This window comes from Misgurnus anguillicaudatus, chromosome 19 (assembly GCF_027580225.2).
Source record: "Misgurnus anguillicaudatus chromosome 19, ASM2758022v2, whole genome shotgun sequence".
Lineage (NCBI taxonomy): Eukaryota > Metazoa > Chordata > Actinopteri > Cypriniformes > Cobitidae > Misgurnus > Misgurnus anguillicaudatus.
Window position 1 is genome coordinate 49554076 of NC_073355.2, and position 20980 is coordinate 49575055.

At 38.1% G+C, this 20980-nt stretch overlaps 2 protein-coding genes across 2 annotated transcripts in view; both read left to right on the plus strand.

Annotated features, from left to right (window-relative positions):
• LOC129422723 (uncharacterized) overlaps nucleotides 1-20980 on the plus strand; it is a 76339-nt gene that overhangs the window by 7996 nt on the left and 47363 nt on the right. The gene's annotated exons all lie outside the window — the stretch shown is intronic.
• On the plus strand, nucleotides 18764-20736 carry LOC129436897 (uncharacterized). Its single transcript, XM_073856610.1, has one exon. The coding sequence runs from the start codon at nucleotides 18764-18766 to the stop codon at nucleotides 19691-19693; it is 930 nt and encodes a 309-aa protein (XP_073712711.1). The 3' UTR covers nucleotides 19694-20736.

Consider the following 20980-nt stretch of genomic DNA (forward strand, 5'->3'; position numbering starts at 1 on the left):
AAAGTAATAATTGTTTTTACCATTTACTATTAAAAATATTATTTTCATTACAATAGAATTTTTATGAGCAATTAAGCACACTGGCATTAAGGCATTGCAGCGCAAATTTTAGTTGGGTTTAAGTACATTTTGTGCAAACACTAAAAGTACATGTTAAATACTCTTTAAATAAAGCACAACAAGTAGAAGCATACTTGTTTTATACTTTATGTACTTCAATCATATTTCTAATACAATACTACTTTTTCTTGAGCTTTGCCAACCACAAGCGCCTCCTCTGATAATTTCTTGCATCCCTTTCCCCTTGCATCGATAATATTCCAAATGTTGTTCTCAAACTGTCCTAATGGTACAATCTCAAACACGGCAATAATTAGCCATTTTCCTTGACGACGTTCGGGATATATTTCAGTGCCTGTGCTCTGTTGTTATGCGGAGTGCCTCCAAAAAATGGCGAATACCGCTCTGATGACGCGTCGTGAAAACCCCCTAGAAAGCATGCAACTGGTAAATCCAGACATTCAAACAGAGACAATAGAGCATATTTTATGTCAACAGTATGAAAATAAAAAAAATCACTTATTCAGGAAATGGAACAAAATGGGCTTAAAAACATTTTGGAATGTAATTTAGAGCAACAGAACAAGTATGGAGCCATTATAAAAGCTCCACACTCCAGTTCAGCAGGTGGCGGTAGTGCACCATAAGTTGGTTTGCCAACCGCCATAAAACTCCAGAAGAAGAAGATTCGAATCAAAAGATTCGTAAAGATTTGAAGCCTCGGAAATCAGTGTTTAAAGCGATCGTCGCTAGAGCCTGATATCTTCACGTGTAAATGCTTCGGTGTGCACAGCAATAATAAATTCGTCTTCGATTATTTTATTGGTTTGTCAGCAGAAGACAGGATTTTTTAATACGCTAACCGTTAGCAGTGAGATGGAGTTGAAAATCTGACCCGGACTCACTGTTGTCTCTGGATCATTGTCCGGAAAGCGTCATAAACATCTCCTGACTCATACAGTTGTGTACTTTGAGGTAATGTCCAGCACGTTTAATACCAATATTATTCAATGTTTTTATTATGAGCCAGTTTACTGTGGAGGTCGAGGACTAGAGGCGGAAGATGTGCGCTGTTCAGACAACTTTGGAATTACCTGAGGACTGCATGTATTTATTTTAGTTCTTATTTACCTAACGTTACGGGAGAGCGGGGTACAAACTAAGGATTTTTGACTTTGGCTCTATCATTCAATTTTTTTGCGTTAGATTTAATATGTTTTACACAATGTCCCTGTCCTGGAAACTACCCCTTAAAGTTTGTGGGATCTATTGTACACCGGAAGTGACAGGAGTGCAAACGTTACCTCAGTTAGGGTTCATTGGCTGCGTCCGAAACCGCATACTAGATAGTAGGTACTGAATTAGATGAAGTACCTACTTACTTAGCGTTAAAACAGTAGGTACTGTATAGTATGAATCCTGGTAGTATGAATGAGATTCGGACGTACTACATCCGCCATGTTGCTACATCACGTGATATACGTCGTCATCACGTCATGTCATTTCAGCGCGAAAACAACCGCATGCCTCGTCTTCTTCGTTGGATAACTCCTCTCCCGGGGCATCATGGGATAGTGAAGCGTCCATCGTATGCACACTGCAAAATCTAGCCGGAAGTAGTAGGTCATCCGGGTACTTTTCGCATACTGTTTTTCGAATACTATGTATTCGGACATACTACTCGCCTCGCCTACTGCTTTTCGCGTACTATATAGTAAGTAGTAGGCTGTTTCGGACGCAGCAATTGTGTTTATTCACACGTTATTCAATCAAATTCTGTCTATATATTAAAGATGGATATTGTTTATATATCTGCCTAGGCTAATAGATAGATATACACACATTCATCCATCAATTATCCTTCATCTAACCGTCCTTATATTATGCGTCAATCAGATTTTTCTAAAGGGCAAAAATGACAATTGTGAGTTATTTCCCCTGATATTGTATTAAGTTATCATTTTGATGAATAGTATTTATTTACATTGTTTTCATTTCATTATCATTGTATACCTGAGGCTTAATTGTAACACTGTGTGACAACTAACTCTGCTGTGTAAAAATGCTTTTAATCCCAGCTATCAGTTAATAAGTTTCAAAATGATGTTATGTTTTAGGTAACAAAACCGTGATTAAAACTTGCATACATAAAAATCATAATTTTGTTTAAACATCAAGATTTAAGGTAATTACAGTTGAATTTCTTCCCTTAGGTGAGATGATAAAAAGCAGTGTCTGAAAATTACCCCCCCCCCCCCCAATACACTATCACTCTCCTTTAAATAAAGAAATCCTCCATATATCATTAAGGGGGTTGATTGATTCCCCTCATTTTTTCAGGCTTTGACCTCCACAGAAGCCACCAGAGGTGTAAAGTACTCGAGTAAATGTACTTCGTTACTGTACTTAAGTATTTTTTGGGCTACTTTGTACTTGTACTGAGTATCAAAAATATAGGCAACTTTTACTCTCTACTCAATTACATTTTTGATTGGGTATTTGTACTCTTTACTCCACTACATTTGAAATGACACTTAACGTTACTCGCTACATTGTTTATTCGTCAAATAAAAACGAGACGAAAGTGTCAGAGAGTGATGATGGATAGAATCTGTGGTCGCGAGGTTAGACGGACACACACAACTGAGGGACTTCATTTGGCGCTACACAGAGCAAACGTATGAAATCAAAGTACTGCGAGAGCGAATCAAATGCATATGGAGAAGTCTGGTCTCGCGGTACTTTGATGTCAAACGCTGAATGGCTTGCGTTGAGCCACCGTAGCGGGACATCTGCGTGCTGCGTATGTCATAAACTGTAGAGAAAAGTTCGCGTCTGGTCTGAGAGAAGAGATAAAGAGCAAACATATGGATGCATATCACATTTGCTTCTGTCAAGGGACCCTTTGTTAAACATGTGAAGCTACAATCAAAACAAAAGTGATGCGCGATTGCAGGAGGGTCATCCCGCAACTCAAAGGCAAGCACAAATGTTTATATACTCTGACGCTACTGTATCAGCTAACCTGAGCTGGTTACATAACTTGATATAACTTACTATATAAGCCAAAATAAACCAGCGAGGTCCTGTACTGATTGCCCGAGTAACTTAAGTACATTATAATATTGATAATAAGTGTACAATTTCACTGTCCTCACATTTAATCAAGTATGCTGTAATGTATTTACTGTAAAGAGGGATGCATGACGGAAGAAATATAGTGCACTTAATGTGAGATAGTGGTGTTACGTACTACATGTGTTTACAATTAATCTTTCAAATGAACAACTTCACGTTTTTAGTATGCATTATCATATTTCTGTTAGTGTAATTTTAGTTTACAGGAATTTTTTAAATATTAAAATTATATCTTTTTTAGGATAGGCCTATATAAGAATATTTGGTAATGTTAACAAGATTTTAATAAAGTATTAGTAATTGTTGAAATTAACATTAACCAAGATGAATAAATGCTGTATAAGTGCAGTTCATTATTAGTTCATGTTGAGAAATGTAGCTTACTAATGTTAACTAATGAACCTTATTGTAAAGTGTTACCATATATTTATATCACAAAGTTAGGCTATATACTTTTTTAGCATGGCACATTCAAGTACACAATGACACTAGACTAAAATTAAATGGGTTTAAATTAAATTAAATGTAGATTTCTAGACTAAAATCTCATGGCATTTACCGGTAGTTGAATAAAATTAGACTAAAACTAAATCAATTCAGATGACAAAAATATGACTAAAACTAATTCAATTTTTGTCAAAAGACTATGACTATGTTTAATCTGTGTTTGTTCTGCCAGCTCAAAATTTTGAGGAGTTTGAATTCTTTTCTATATTAGGAAATAAAACCTCATAAATAAACTTTCTTAGTTTTCACTGCCCAGATCTACAATGTCTCTTTGTGTTGAGGACTAGTGCATCTTTGAGCCAACATTCAGTACGAGTAAAAATACTTGAGTACTTTTAAATTGGGTTACTTTAATACTTTTACTCAAGTCGTATTTAAATTGGCAACTTGTAACTTGTAGTGGAGTAATTTTTACAGTAAGGAATTTGTACTTTTACTCAAGTATGGCTTTCAGCTACTCTTTACACCTCTGGAAGCCACACTTGCATTTTACCTCAAGGACTACATCAAGTCAAGTAAGTTTTGATGATAAACTTGGATAAATATAATTGATCTATGGTATTATAGTTTAACTAGCAAATACTAAAATGTGTTTATACAGTAACTAGCCAGCCAGTAAATCAGATTGTAAGCGAGCACTATTATAATAACTATAATAATGTTTATTCTGCGTTTGTGTTTCTTAATGAAAGAATTTATCTGTAGGAGCCATGTTAAGAGTATGTCATGTGACCGTGGGAGAATAAAGGCATCATTAATTATGTAGGGTTAAAATACCTGTGTGTAGCTTTGGAAACATTGCGTTGAGTGCAGGAGCACATATTTTTTGGTTGACTTGACTGTATAATTGTATATTCATTCAGACTCAGTATTGTTGACTTCTCTTTTATTCTCTACTATATTGAAACAATCTTCAAATGGATTGAGAATAAACGGCAAACTGTAAGGACGATTGACGTGTCACAATTTTATTACTTCCCACTCAGCTCCTTGGCTGTTTAAAACGGGTTATTTTGCCACTACAGAATCATTTAAAGTTCGACTTACAATTAAAGGTCACATTCTTTCTGATCCCATTTTTAATCCCTAGTTATTATTAGCATAAATAATAACTGTAAAATGATAAAGCTCAAATTTCACTCCCAGGCTATATTTCCACTCCTTAGCAAACCTATTTGAAATTCTATTAGATTTTTGTCAATGATTTTGTCAATAATTTAAATATTTTTTCTCTATTGTTTTCTCTGGCCGTATTATTTCATTCAGGCTGAGCACACTTTGGGCAGCCAATACAGACATGTTTCACATGGAGCTATAATTCAGGAACAAGTATTATGTGAGGTTTAGGTCATGTTTTCACTCATCTATCGTGATGTAGCAACTGCTCAGTGTTAGTAATCCTAGATCCAAAAATACTGCCATACAACAGACATAGAGTTTTTTTTAAATACCAGATCACTGTCAACCTCCTCTGCATCCATCTTCGCTCTGGTATTTCCGCGCTGTGCGCACACAAGTGACGACGCACACCACACACGTGCATACATGCACTGCCTTTTTTGTTCGTTTTTCTTTCTTTTTTTAAACAGCAAGAAAAATCATCAAACTGTTATCAGAAAGTTTGTGTTAACAAGACCACACATGTATTTATTTAATATAATTGCAACATTTTGCTGTCATATAATTGCACAGGCTGACATCGCGATTGCGATGCGATTAATTGTGCAGCACTAGTCATAAGGAAACACTGAATTATAGGGATGTCCCGATCAGGTTTTTTTGCCCTCGAGTCCGAGTCATTTGATTTTGAGTATCTGCCGATACAGAGTCCCGATCCGATACTTCTATAATACATAAAAAAAGAATAAGAGCGAAAAAACAGAACCAGGATGTTCCTTATGTCGTGCCGCACACATTGCTGTTTCTGTGTGGAGTCAAAAGAGTCTAACTCTGTGCCACCGCATAACTACAGATGTGTTAAAAAATAATGAGAATATATATAGTATATGTACAGGGGTTAAATTGGGATTTGTTTGTGGTGATGCTCTGTTGGTAGGGAGGGTTCGAGGGGTAACATGTTTAATCCTAATGACAGCAAAGTGTGTTTCAATGACATTCCTGACCTTTGATAGGATTTTATAAGTTTCAGTTTTAAAGCTGTGCCACATGTTGACCCAAACTTTAAAACCTGAACTTTAAATTATGCAAATCTATGAGTCTGACACCCTATATGCATTTGTTGCACATGTTATTATGCACAATTGATCAAACTTTGAAGGAAGTTATAAGAATCAACCTCCTTGACTAATTCTAGGCATAAGATAGGCTACCCAGACTTAATTAACAAGAAAAACAACATACTGATTCAGCAATATATCTTATGAAATAGCCATAGAGATTCCCTAAGCTGGTCAGCAGTTAGTTATAAAATACCTATAGTTAGGTCATAATTAATCTGTATAATCAAAATACATTATTTTATTAAACTATACAATCAGTTGTATCCAGTTATCTAGTTAACATATTGTAATGAGATGAGTGACATGGCTAGACATACTTTAATACTTTGTTTCTAGACTTCTATTAAGTTTTCTCGACGTGGGCACCATTCTTACCTCTCTCTCTATCTGCGTCTGAGCATATGGTGACAAAAACGATCAACGCGTAGTTTAAAGGCGGAGTCCACAATGTTTGAAAAACGCGTTGGAAAAGGAGACGGGCCGACTACCAAAACACACTTATAGCCAATCAAATCAAATCAAATGCCGGGGTTGCGTATGTGTGGGGCGGGTCTATCAACAGAAGGTCCAGATTCTATTGGGGTAGGGGCGTGTTTGTTTAGGTGATTTCAAATATCAACATTGGTTTCAAATATCATGGACTCCGCCTTTAAATGAGCGGTAAAAGCCCGGTTTTGTCGTGGGTTCCTTGCACACACGAGTGTGAAGACTATGAATGAAAGCACGTCAATAGGCTTGTTCGGCTTCATGCGGCGCCGCAGGAATCGACAGCTGGATTGCGTCAAAGTACCGCGAGAGCGATCCGCGAAATCATACGGAGGAGTTTGCTTTTAAATCACTCTCGCGGAACTTTGACGTCATCCGGCTGCCGGTTCTTATGGCGCTGCATGAAGTCAAACAAGCCTATTCTCTTCTCATCAGTTCACACGCACCAGCGCAGTGCGTACACTGGCGCGGAGCAGAGCGAGACCTAATGGGTTTTAAACCCTGCATATGTATCCGAGTCCTGATCGGGAGGTAACGTCCGATTCCGATTGAGTCTGAAACCACGTGATCGGGGCCGATTTCCGATCACGTGATCGGATCGGGACATCCCTACTGAATTATTTTGCCTTTACAGTGAAATGTCAAAGCATATTTACTCAAGTTAAAATACAAGATTAAAAGAAAAGGAAGAATAAAATACTTAATAAAGGTATACAAAGTCGATTTAAAATCCATAATCATTTAAAAGTCTACACATATATGGAATAGGTGATCTCCTGAATTGTTCCGTTCGGCATCTGGGGGTTGTCAGTTTAGAAGAGTTCCTCACCTGGCGTCCAGTCAGCTGCTCCCTGAGTGGTGGTAGCCAATCTCTAAAGCTAGACTTATATAGCTTCCTAGCAAAATCAAGGCACAATTGGACTCGTCTCTCTGCTAGTGTACACAATCCAAGAAAGGAGAGGGCATCAGAATATCTTTCGTCCCAGTATGATTTTACAAACTCGTTTCTGCACTCTTTCCAACCTTTTAATTTGATCAGTGGTCAAGGAATTATGCCAAACTGGGACTGCATACTCTAACACTGGAAGTACGTACCCAGTATAGATGGTAACCAGTTCTTGATCATGAACTCCAAATTTCTTTAGCCGGCGAAAAGCAAAAAGCTTTCTATTAGCTGAGGACAACATGTGGTCCACTTGACCGTCCCATTTTAAGTCACTCTGAATGGTTACTCCAAAGATCTTAACAGAGTCACAGATGTTTAGAATATTCTGATCTATAGAAAGTCGTGGCCAAGTTGGCAAATGTTTCATACGGGAGACTTTTTTTGAGTTGAGTTTCATTTTATGGTCCTCAACCCAGATGCCAAGGTCATTTAATGTATGCTGGAGAGTACAGGGCTGATGAACTGTCCACCTTTGGGCCATAGTCATCATGTCATCCACATATTTCCAGTGGTTAATTTGATCTTGAAGAGCATTGTTAATCAGTGCTAGGAAGATTATGGGTCCCAATATGGTTCCTTGGGCAACTCCACATGAAGGATAGTCCCAATCAGATAAATATCCATGGTAACGCACTCTTTGATGGCGATTAGACATAAAGTTACTGATCCATGGTATAAGACTAGGTCTTGCTCCAAGATCCAGGAGGCACTTTATTGCTACTGTATGGTCGGCAGCACCAAAAGCTTTGGCAAAATCTGTTGTAACTAATGTGCACACTGAACCTGGTTCATCACAAGCTTTATACACAAAATCCATCAGGCTAACTAAATTATGTGTTGTGGAATGGTTATGTCGACTACCAAACTGCATAGGATCTAGGTTTGGTGTGATATCATTCACGATCCATTGCTCAAAAATTTTTCACAAATTGCTGACAGTTGAGATGTTAATGAGATAGGTCTTAGTTCCTCAATATTCGGAGGAGAAGATTTTGGTATGGGAACAACAATGGCCTCTTTCCATTGTGTAGGAACCACACCTTCTACAAGGGAGCTGTTAATAATGTCACAAATAGGATTGCTGATTTTGCATGCAAAATTCTTGGGGGAATCATGTCAGGGCCAGGGGATTTGTGACAATTAAGGGAAGATAATTTTCTGTACACTTCCCATTCTGGAATGGTGGGCAAGGGTGGAGATGGAAGATAAGAAGGTAGGTCTGCATATTCAATGTGAATCTTTTACTGACATTAAATGTTTTAATGTCTCTTCTTTCATTTCTAGTTTACACCCATAGAGTGAAAGTGATTGAGACCTTCAGTGAAGCTCCTCCTACAACAATCCACCAATAAATGCTGGAGTCAAACACACAGAGAAATCACTCCATGTGTGACAACTGAAATCTTCATGACATAATGTTGATGCTGGTGAAAGAGGAGCTTGAGAAGATGACAGATCCACAACCATGCAGAATAAAGAATGAAGATACTGAGAAACAAATAGGTTGGTGTCTTCATTATTGATGGTTGAGGAATAATCATAAAAACATTGACACTGAGAAACATGAGGGGAAAATAAACCAAAATTCATGAGATGATAGCTTTCTGCATCTATAATAGATTTAGTAGAATTGGATTGAAAGATCAGGTAAAGAGTTTTATCCAAAGCAACCTTCAGTGGATTACATGACTGTGATTTCTGGGAATTGATCCATGTGTAGGATTACACATTTATAAAATGTTATATCTCTGTTCCAATGTAATGGTATAAACTGAAAAAGTGATATATATTGTGTTTTACATCTTGAGGTAAAGATTATGACATTCAAAAATCAAGTCAGGCAGGCCAGGTGGCTAAGACATTAACCTTTTGTCTTTATGCTCTTTCTGACGATTGGGAAGAGTGCCAAGTTAAAGGTGATTGCTAAGCTCAAGGCACATCTGTGCATTTAAAGGTATGGGCGATACAGTTAGGATGATTGATTGGCACCTATGCATTTGAATGATACTGTTATGCTAATGAGATCAGGGCTGAAGCAATTCCGGTAACGGGCTGATTCCTTAAATGAATTTACATGCTTTGTTTAAAGTTGAGTGCTTTGTATTCCATTTAGGGGACATTCATGAAACTCTTTTGTTTATCTATCAACACCTAACACTACACTCTTAAAAATTTTGTAGAAATTACAGTATTACTGTCAGCTGTTCGCCAGTAACTTACTGTAGATTTAAATGTATGTTATTTACTGGCAACCGTTTGTTCAAAGTTAAATGAACATTAAGCATTAACAAGTCTTTTTATTTACAGAATAAAACTATAAAATAACAGCCTCATGCAAAGCATTCTGGGAATCAAAAATACGAAGGAAACAACAGAAAAAGGTTGATGAGGATTTCTGGTTCTCAACATGCTTTGCATGAGGTTTTTATTTTGTAGTTTTATTCTGTAAAGATAAAGACGTGTTAATGTTTAATGTTCATTTAACTTTGAACAAACTGTTGCCAGTAAATAACATAATTTAAATCTACATAAGTTACTGGCAAACAGCTGGATAACTAAAGCTAATTTTTTTAACAGTGTGATGATAAACCAGTGGTTTAAAATCTCTCATACTCCCAGGGTTTAACATGATGCTCTATAACGCACACATAATTTGCCATCAAAAATGTTTTGAGTAACAGTGACTGGTCAAGAATATGTGTAACGTATCATTTTACACAATCATTCCTTGTTCTACTGTAAATTCAGAAATGCAGATTCTGTCCACCCACCATGGCTTAAGTGACCCATGCAGGAGTAAAGCTGTACATGATTATCCTTAAATTCTTAAATCAACACTTCTTATGAACAATATATTTGTTTTATTTTCGCCTGTTACTTTTTTGTCCACTCAAGTTGTTGCTTTTGAAAATTACCCCCAAATAAAAAAAAGTTTAAATTTAAGTTACATTTACATGAGCATTGGTGGGGATTTAACCCGGATCGCTGAATGCGCTGTTAAGAGCACTGATCACTAGTGATGCAAAGTCCGATTCATTTCCGCGAACTGGCTCTTTTCGGACAGTTTGGCTCATTGAACCGGTTCAAAAAGCCGATTCAACGGTTCCTGACGTCATCAAGAAATGACATTGCTACGCATTTATTTTATAATTACTTGTATCAATGAAACATTCAAATAAAGTAGTTTGTGTCAACACATTAAAACATTCAAATAAAAAGTTGAAGGCATAGCTGATTTATTGCCTTTCATTCAACAGATATTATAATGTTTGTGGTCACGGTTTCAATCACGGATTGTAAATGCCAGATACCAGTTTTGACTAGCCTACAACTTGAATAAGATTCCTAAAAGACACTGGTGCACAATTGCGGATGTGTAAGTATAAAGAATAAATAAACTTGTCTTTTAAACTCATTGGTCTTCCTTAAACAACTACAATATGATTTGCATGTACAATAAATCATACTAAAATATGATTTGCATGTACAATAAATCATACTAAAATATGATTTGCATGCACACTAAATCGTACTAAAACTAAAGATTTTTAATAAAACAAGCATATCAAGAAACTAATAAAACAAGAAACTTTGCGTATCAGGCTCGTTCAAATCCTCTGTGATTCACACGCAGAATCATCGGCAATTCTCGCCTCGACAATCATCGACAAACTTTGTTCGGTTATTTTTTAGTTTGACGTGCTATTTCGGCTGTGAGTCCTGCGTCATCAACCCGGAACCTATGCCCAAAACTAAAGTTCGATTCAGTTCGATTTGTGAACCGGCTCGACCGGTTACTTCCTGAGAACCGGCTCAACAGAACGATTCGTTCAAGAACCTAACATCACTACTGATCACTAGGCTATCCCTTCTAACGTTACTTCAGGCTTTCGTGTGATCGTTTTAAAATATGACAATAGATTTAATTTAGTTACTGCATGAAAGGATTTGATCTATAAGGACTTTCCAGCTATTTTATGGGTTTGTTTATTGCAGCAGTATTATAATTTTCAGTCAGTAGTAAATTCTTCATCACATTTTTATCACAAATTACCCCTTTCTCTTTAATTTGGATTGATTTGATCTACGCTCGACCTCTAGGGCTGCTCAAGAATAGCGTGTACGCACAATCGATTTGACTAGGGAAATCTGGATCAAATTAGTTGGATTGCGTAAACCTCATTTACCTTTTTTGAAACCACTTTAGCCTCACATTTTTTATTAGGTTAATTCAAGTCGAGTTTGTAACTTTAATCCTTGCTTTTCCAAATGAGTTTTATGAAATAGCCCTCTGGTCTTCGCTAAAAAAGGTTTACAACACATGCAGTGCTCTACTACAGTTAACCCTCATGTTGTGTCCACATAATTATGGAGAGAATTTTATTTTATCCAAAAATAGTAGTTAATGTTATTGTATCGGACTGAAATTACTGCATGTACTATAGGGGTGGCACGGTTCACAAAACCCTCGGTTCGGTTCGTATCACGGTTCTATGGTCACGGTTCTCGGTTCAGTACGGTTCTTGTTGTTATTTTTTTTAACACTCCAGAAATGTATTATCTTATTAATGTATTAATTATCCATAATTTAGGATACAGTATTAAAAAAAGTTATATAATGTAATCATGCACAAACTGAATTTGAGTTTAAGCACATTATTGGGAACATCCCTGAGGAAAGCCAGGCGAGATTTTGACACAGCGAGAGGGAAGACATTGATGATTTCAACATGCTTTTCATTTATTTGGCAAAAAAAGAGAATGTGTATTGCCATCTACATGAACTTTGTGTGCATTTATCAAAATGCCAACATCAGTGTAGCTTTAAGATTTATCACTGAGAGGCTGCTTAAATACTGCAGAGATATGTGAACGAGAGAGAAACATAACGTTTACACCTGTAATATTTAAATCCGTCTCTTTTGTCCACTTTTGACCATTTCTGTCCTGATTACTTTAAGGGGCAGTTTATGAAATAAGATCGCGCGACTTTCACACGCTAGCAAAATGAAACTACGCGGAAATCAGCCGCTTTCGTTTTATCAACGAAAGGCTAAAAATAGCGCTAAATACGAAAAGACGTAAAACAGTGTTCATTACCTCAGATTAGATAAATGGTCGGAGAGAAGGCTGTCGCGTGTGGCTGTATCTGTTTTATTTCCGCTGTCATCATAGGTAACATGAAATAAAAAATGTTTCCACACACCAAACTTATACGACGCTGGCGCATCCTCCAACTCCGGGCAGACTTCCATTTCTCTCCCTCTTGCCATTTCTACACGTAACTTGACCGGCAGCACTCACTCTCCACTTCAGTCACCTCTTCTTTCGCGCTATTCGCGAAAGGGGAACACGCTATCTGAGGTCACATACAGGGCACGAGGCTACATACATTGCGCATGCCATGAACCGTTGAACCGTACGACACACACGCGCTCTGAACCGAGACGAGCGAACCGAACGGTTCGGATTTTTTTCATGAACCGTGCCACCCCTAATGTACTATAACAATATCAATCTAAGATTATGTTTGTCTCTTTTTTTATTTTGGGGAGCTCAGACCCCTAGTGAGGGTATAATAAAAAGAATAAATAAATAAAATATGTATTTGAATACAGTGTAAGGTTAGGCCTATATATGAACAGTGGCAGAGCTGGAATTTAATGGGGTGGAATTGTGGATACAAGGTAGGTGTGTTAAGGGCGGGGTTTTCTGAATATATTCATTTTGCATCTTGTCTACACATCCCTCCCCATCTTCCCCAGAAAAACTTGAACAATCACAAACATATATAAGCGTCTGGTAAATTTATTATGAAAATGTAAAAAATGAGATTTACATATTTGTGAACATCATACTGCCATAGTGTGAATAATATGTAATCATGTAATCCATAAAAAAGTAACAGTAGTTTGATTATGACTATCTTAAAATGTAGTTTAATCTAATTACAAGTACTTGATTTTTGGAATCTGGTTACAAAATTCAGATTACATGTAATCCGTTACTACCCAGCTCTTATTATAAACTATATGTACTATTTTTGAACACATTTTTCATATAGTCATAAAAATATATTCAACCATATATTACATTAAATGTCCTTTGTCAGTTACATGACCGGTCTATTTAATGAACTTAACCTCTGTAGTACCAGTGCAGTGATTTCTACAGTAAAATTTCTACTGACTAAAAAGAATGGGTTTGTGCTTAAGAGTTTAGCAGTCTGTATGAATGGAATTGTTATCAATAAAAATGTTAATTGCTTAAAAGAATGAAACAAATTTGTTCATTTTAGGTATTATTTTCTCTTGTATATTGAGGATTGTTCTTTATTAAAGAAATGTTATTTGTACTCGATTAATCGATGGAAAATCTGTAGAGTACTTGATTACTAAAATTATCGATAGCTGCAGCCCTACTATGCACCACCTTCCAGCCTACGATAAAAAAATCATTATGTAAAATTTGCAACATTAATATTTTCTTAACTCTTTCACCGCCAGCATTTTTAAAAAAAAGTTGCCAGCCAGCGCCAGCATTTTTCATGATTTTCACCAAAGTTGAATGCCTTCCAGAAAATGTTCTTCTTCAGATATATAAACATGCAATATACCAAATGAAAGAACAGACCCTCTGCCAGTGGCGGCTCCAGAGATTTTCTGATGCAGGTGCTATGGGGATGCTCAACTCTTAAGAGAAGGTGCTTTGAATTTTCGGGCGTTTCATTATGTTAGTCATATTGGACCACCCTTGGTATATATATAAATTGCCAGATTACTGGTCCTAGTGTCTCCACTGCTGCTCCTCAGGTAGTTTTTTACACGGCCCAGGCAAGAAAAACTGCGTTCACAGCTCACTGATGTGACAGGAAGTTCAATTCAATTCAATTCAATTCAATTTTATTTATATAGCGCTTTTCACAATACTCAATTGTTTCAAAGCAGCTTTACATTAATAGAAGCAGTAAAAGCACAGAAAAATGACAGATAGCACAACATAATACACAATAGCATAAGCTGTCAAATTTGCTGAGGCTTTGACTCGACATTATGAACGAGCGTATTACTAATGTAACGTCTAGGAGAAGAAGCTAAATTAAGCCCAAGCAGGCTACCTCCCCGGGGTAAAAAACCCCCTAGGAGAAAAAAAAACAAAAACCCCGGGTTGTTGAGCCGAGGAAAAAAAAATAAAAAGTCCTAGGAGGGAAAAACCCTTGGGAGATATATATGTATATAAACACATATAAACGGATAAGGAGATTAAGCGGGGATTAAGCGGGGTTTAAGCGGGTTCTGCCGGTGGTCGTTGGTCAGGCATCAGCTGGGCATCACAGTGATGGACGACCAGTAGATCAGAGGTGAGTCGACTTTCACATTTACCGGAACTGGGTCTGTTTGTCCCATTGTCCTCAGGGTCAAGTGTCAGGGCTATGCATATTAACTTGTACAGGTCCATAAATGCATCTTTATATGGGCGCATTAAGGATAGGAACTCCTGTGTGCTGTGGATGGCGTGTCCCTGTTCTTCCTTCCTTTGCAGAAGTCGCCGCACCTGGTAGAGCTCTGCTGACAGGTTTTCCTCACTGATACCATAGTGTCGGGCCATGGGCAGCAGAAGTTGTTTGTCCAAAAATGATGTGTGTTTTGGGCTGAGAGTTGGCACACCTTTCAGTACGTCATTTGTCTCTGTTGAAAAACGCCGTTTCATTTCCATCATCAACCTGTCTATAACTGGATAGAAAGAGTGGGTTTTCATGTCATCTGCGTTGTCTGTCTGTGTTCTCTCTATCGGGGCCTCCACAATAAAATCCTCCAGGTGTCGAATTTTCCGGGTCTGCCTTTTCTCGCGTGAAGTATGTGTTGTGCCTGTGTTTGCACACAGAGTCTCTGCTTGTTGTTTGATTTCTTTCCACTTAGTGTCTGTGCGCTTTTCTAATAGAGCAGTGGTTTTCAATTCCAGTCCTCGGGCCTCCCCTCCCAGAATGTTTTAGATGTCTCCTTATATGAAACACCTGATTTCACTCATCGGCTCCTTAATTAACACACTAACGAGCTGATGATATGAATCAGGTGTTTTTATATATGGAGACATCTAAAATGTTCTGGGAGGGGGGGCCCGAGGACTGGAATTGAAAACCACTGTAATAGAGCATTAAGTACAGACTGGGCCAAATCATCTGCTGCAATAAGGTCAAAATTGGGAGCCTGTAGCTGATCTGACATGAACTTTGTTGTTCTAAATAAATCCTCAAACATGATGAGATGCAAAACAAACCTCTCATCGATGATGGCATTGATGGCTCTTGCCTCTGCCCTACGATGTGGGTTTGACTGAGTGATGACATCACGCAGGGTGGCTCGGATAGCGGGGAGAGTTTTTTTGACGGCGCAGATCGCATTATACTGGCAAGCCCAGCGAGTATCGCACAGTCTTTTGAGTTCCATTGGTAGTGCTGTCGGGTCGAGCTCTTTTTGTTTTTTCATGAATAGATCGTGCACCACGGATCCAGAAAAAAACTTTTAGAGCATTTGTACTGTATCAAAAAACTCTGCTGCAGCGCTGACATTATGTACACAGTCCACTAACACTAAATTTAGCTTGTGTGCATGGCAATGTATATAGATGGCTTGCGGCACCTCCTTTCTGAATTTTTCCTGCACACCATTATTACATCACAGATGCTCAGTCGTAGCATTGACCAACACAGTGATTTATATCAATATTACACTGACTGAATGTGTGTTTGATGCTGGCTAGCAGAGAGTCTGCATCCAATCCATCTGCGGCAGTGAAATGCAAAAACTCCTCATGCACTTCCCCTGACTCTGGCTGCAAATACCGCACGATAACAGAAATCTGCTCAGTTTTACTCGTATCTTTACTCTCATCCACCAAAACAGCAAAACACTCGGCATCTCTCACATCATCACTTATCTTCTTTCTTATCATTTCTCCCATTACAGAAAATATCTCATTTTGGATATCATGGTGAGTGTATTTGGCATTTGATGGGTTAGTAGCTAACTTTTTTTCTACTGTTGGATCAAACTTGGCAATGACTTGCAGCAGCTCACGAAAGTTTCCCAAGTTGTGTGACTCCTTACCCTCTCTGTGCCCTCGCTGTGCGATGCCCTGGCAGGCTGTGAAGTGCAGACTTTCCACCACAGCTTTCATGTATTTTCTGTTCTCCATAACTAACGCAGAATGTCCCTTATCAAGCATGTTTGCTATTTTAGATCCGCTTGTCTCTTTTTGCTTGAACTCACTCCATCCTTCCATTGCGAATTTGTGCCCCATGCTTTCATGATGGCTCTTCAGAGATGCTGATGCTTTCCGCCAGTTGTTAAATCTGTTGCTGATAAATGTTGGCTCTAAATGAAATCCGTGCCCTCGTTTCAGAAAATGCCTACATGCAAAACAAAATGCCGCATCTTTGGCCACGCTGTATTCCAGCCATGAATATTGATCCATCCAACTTTTGTTAAAACCTCTCTGCTGATTCCCAAATTGGCGTGTGGGGTTTTTTTGAAGGACTGGCCTTCTTGGGCCCTCTTGAGGATGGTTGCTAATATCACCTGCTGCAGCACGAACCGTAACGCTAGCATCCTCGATGGAAACTGCCGCCGGCGATTCTCCTCCGTCTTCATCTCCAGGATTTTCTTGTTCCTGGTGCTCAGTGGCGACGAGCGGTGGGTGTGTCTGTAATGTTACCTTCACAGTCTCCTTTTCCTTCAGGTTGAACTTGTGACTCAGAACGTGGACGCTTAGGAAGCAAAAAACGATCCATTTTGGTGTATTTGAACTTGCTTAATTAACTCGCTATTACAATCAAACTGCTGTGCGTTAAGGTCAAAAGTTCACCAGGTGCTGCGCCCATTGGCCTAAAAAGATCACCGCCTCATGTTATTTTAGACTAAAATATATATTTTTAAATGACTATTTAATTCCCTTTTAACAACATGAAAATGGCTATTCAAACATATATTTTAAACTAAAATATAAATATAAAAAATTACAGAAATTTCTTGGGGGTGCTGGGCGGGTGCTTTGGATACTATAGGGGGCGCTACAGCACCACCTAGCTCCTCCCTGGCGCCGCCTCTGCCCTCTGCTTTCAAACAAAAAAAACGTTTCATCCTACCTTGAGTAGTTCTTTTGTAATCAGCTTTTGAATATGGGTAGGTTTCTGCAAAAACACCACATTTTGAGCAAAAAGCAGAGATAATTCCATGTTTGTGACGGACTTTTCATAAAGATCCCATTCAGAGCGATCTTTAAAACAGACACGGACATGCAGCAGCTTGCCATAGGGCAGTGCTTCTCAATTATTTTCTGTCACGCCCCCCCTAGGAAGAAGTAAACATTTTGCGCCCCCTAACTCTCCGCCGTGACTGTAAATAGTATAATTTGCCTATAAAATTACACATCTGCAAAACATTGTATCCTTATTAACATTGAGAAAACACAAAAAGAAAACGATCAACTTACATCAAAGAATAACTTTATTAACATTGTTTTTTAGTCTGTAACAGAAAAGACTTAAAATGTATCAATTTGCCTGAAATAAAAAAATCAATCCTTATTTAAAGTATAATATTTTTTGACCATTTGATACTAAAAAATTAAATATAATCAATAAATAACACAAGCGGTTTACAGCGTGATTGGGGTGTAATGTCTTTAAAAATCACTTCCTGAAAAAGTATTTTCCCTAGGGTCTTGCGCGCCTCCCCTGGTGTTGCTTCGAGCCCCCCCCTGGGGGTCCCGCCCCACTATTTGAGAAGCACTGCCATAGGGCAATACTTCCGGGTTTAAAAAGTTGCGGAAGGGTGCCACCTGGTGGATAATAGCGGTATTGCGGAAAGACGGAAAACGTCTTAATTAAACGTTTTCTCTTAATTGACGAGATATCTCGTCAATGGCGGGGAAAGAGTTAATATTTGTTTTAGTACTGTGGCTAAAGCCCCCTAAAAATGGCCTAACATGCCCATGGTGATTAACACTGTAGATGTTTGTCATATTTTATCTAATATTGCCAAAATTATTCACAGATAATGCTATTTTTACTAAAACAATGAGGTGCATAAGCTCAGATTAATTTGGCCTATGATTAATTACTTCAAAAAAGAAATGCAAAACCAGTCCTAACTGAAAGAAAACAAGTTGACAAAAAGATAGAATCCAATGTTTGGTGATATTGGAAATACCAGAACTGTTATAGGGTTTTGAACACAGCACAAGAGTTAAACTACAAGGGCAGAAATTGATAATAGAAATGACATAATGTACTTCACATTAAAAATAACATGAATACATGACATCTCAAATGTGTTTTGTCACTCTGATTTATCAATATGAACTATTTACTGTCTTCATTTTAGATATGATGGAAGTGAAAGAGGAGAGTCAAGCTGAAGTGGATGAGAAACATCAGATTGTAAAAATAAACCATAATGTTTCACAGAAAGAGACTCTGAAGACAGAATACATAAAGTGTGAAAATAGTTTCAGTGAAGATGAACGCCCTGAAGATCACAAGAGGACTCACAGTAAGAAGAAACCTTTAACATGTCAACAATGTGGCAAGAGTTTTAGAAGAAAAGATAACCTTAACCTACATGTGAGGGTTCACACCGGAGAGAAACCTTACACATGTCAACAGTGTGGAAAGAGTTTCAGAACAAAACCTAACCTTAGCGCACACATGAAGATTCACACCAGAGAGAGACCATTCACATGCCATCAGTGTGGAAAGAGTTTTACAACTGCACGCAACCTTAAGAAACACATGAGGACTCACACTGGAGAGAAACCTTACACTTGTCAACAGTGTGGAAAAAGTTTCAGAACAAATACTAACCTTAACGCACACATGAGGATTCACACAAAAGAGAAACCACATGTGTGCCATCAGTGTGGAAAGAGTTTTATAACTGCATGTGAACTTAAGATACACATGAGGACTCACACTGGAGAGAAACCTTACATGTGTTTTCAATGTGGAAAGACTTTCTCTGTTGAAGGAAACCTTAAGATACACACAAGAATTCACACTGGAGAGAAACCGTACACGTGCCATCAGTGTAAAAAGAGTTTTATAACTGCATGTGAACTTAAGAATCACATGAGGTCTCACACTGGAGAGAAACCTTACACTTGTCAGCAGTGTGGAAAGAGTTTTTCTGTTGAAAGTAACCTTAAGATTCATGCAAGAACTCACACTGGAGAGAGACCTTACACATGCCATGAGTGTGAAAAGAGTTTCAAAACAAAATCTAACCTTAACACACACATGAGAATCCACAACCGATAGAAACCATTCATGTGTCAACAGTGTGGATATTCAATTTTATTTATATAGCGCTTTTCTCAATTGTAACTGCTAGTTTGAAAGCTGTTGGAACGTATCCTAATTCTAGAGATGAGTTAAAGATATTTAGTACTGTGTCTGACACTACATGAAATACCTGTCGAGTGATGCTGAGAGACAACAACATTTAGAAATCAGCTGAAATCAGCTGATATGGCAACAACAGCTAGAAATCAGCTGAGGTCTTATTAATCAAACTGTCTGGAGGATCCTTAATAAAAGTCTACATGCGCACAAAAGCCCAAAATGTCTGGACTTGTGTTCTTGTGGACTTTATCAGTCCGGGCCCAAGTACTACTCCAATTCCAAGTTCGCATGAAGCCAAGTTCAAAAAACATCCCAGGATGTGTTCTTGATCCGCTCATTTTATCAAGGATGCATCAGGAGGTGACTTGTGTGGACTTGCCAAGTTTTCCAGAACTTCAAATCTGTGGTCAGTTAGTATAGATATAAAAATTTCCTCTGACAATTTTGGATATTTGAGTTCAAGTTGATCAGCGGGCAGTCAGTGTCGTGTACACCGCCGAGGGCAGATTCATCTCTGCAAATCTTTCTGAAATTTCCTGCTGGCTCTGCCCTTCAGTGTCTGATGGTCAAACATGAAATATTTCCTTTGGATTTATATCCGGCATTTTTCTCTCTCTTTCTTATTCATATGAAGTCTGTGATTTTAATATTATCGTTTTAACTGATGTTAATGTTAAGTTTCATAACTTAAATCACATATATTTTCTATAGAATCTTAACACTGAATCACTGCATTTGTACTTTAACTAGATTTTTTTACTTGTGTTTACTTCATGTTGTACAAAAATGTTGTACTTTTATAATAAACGTGTGTGGTCTGGTTGCGTTGAGATTTTGCCATTTTCTTGTGGTCTTGTGTATTGCGGCAAATAGTATGCCATACAGAACCATTTTCCACTGAACCTGCATTAACAACGACAGTGGGGCTTCTGGCTTTAGTCAAACAGTTTGGCGTGTATATGGTCAGGTTGTGGTGAGATTGTGGCGTGAGGTTAGGTCAAGGGTTTATGCACCGAGTTACGAGAAAGGAGCAACTTCAGGAGATGGAAGGGCTGAGGAGTAGTGCGGCAGAGGGTGCCATCACTCAATTGAGCATCCCACAGAGTCTCATGAGTGCCTCAAATATGCATTAAGGGATATCAACATCAAGTCCTATACAACAGATCTATGACCAGCACTTGTATACAGATGGCTCTAAAGATC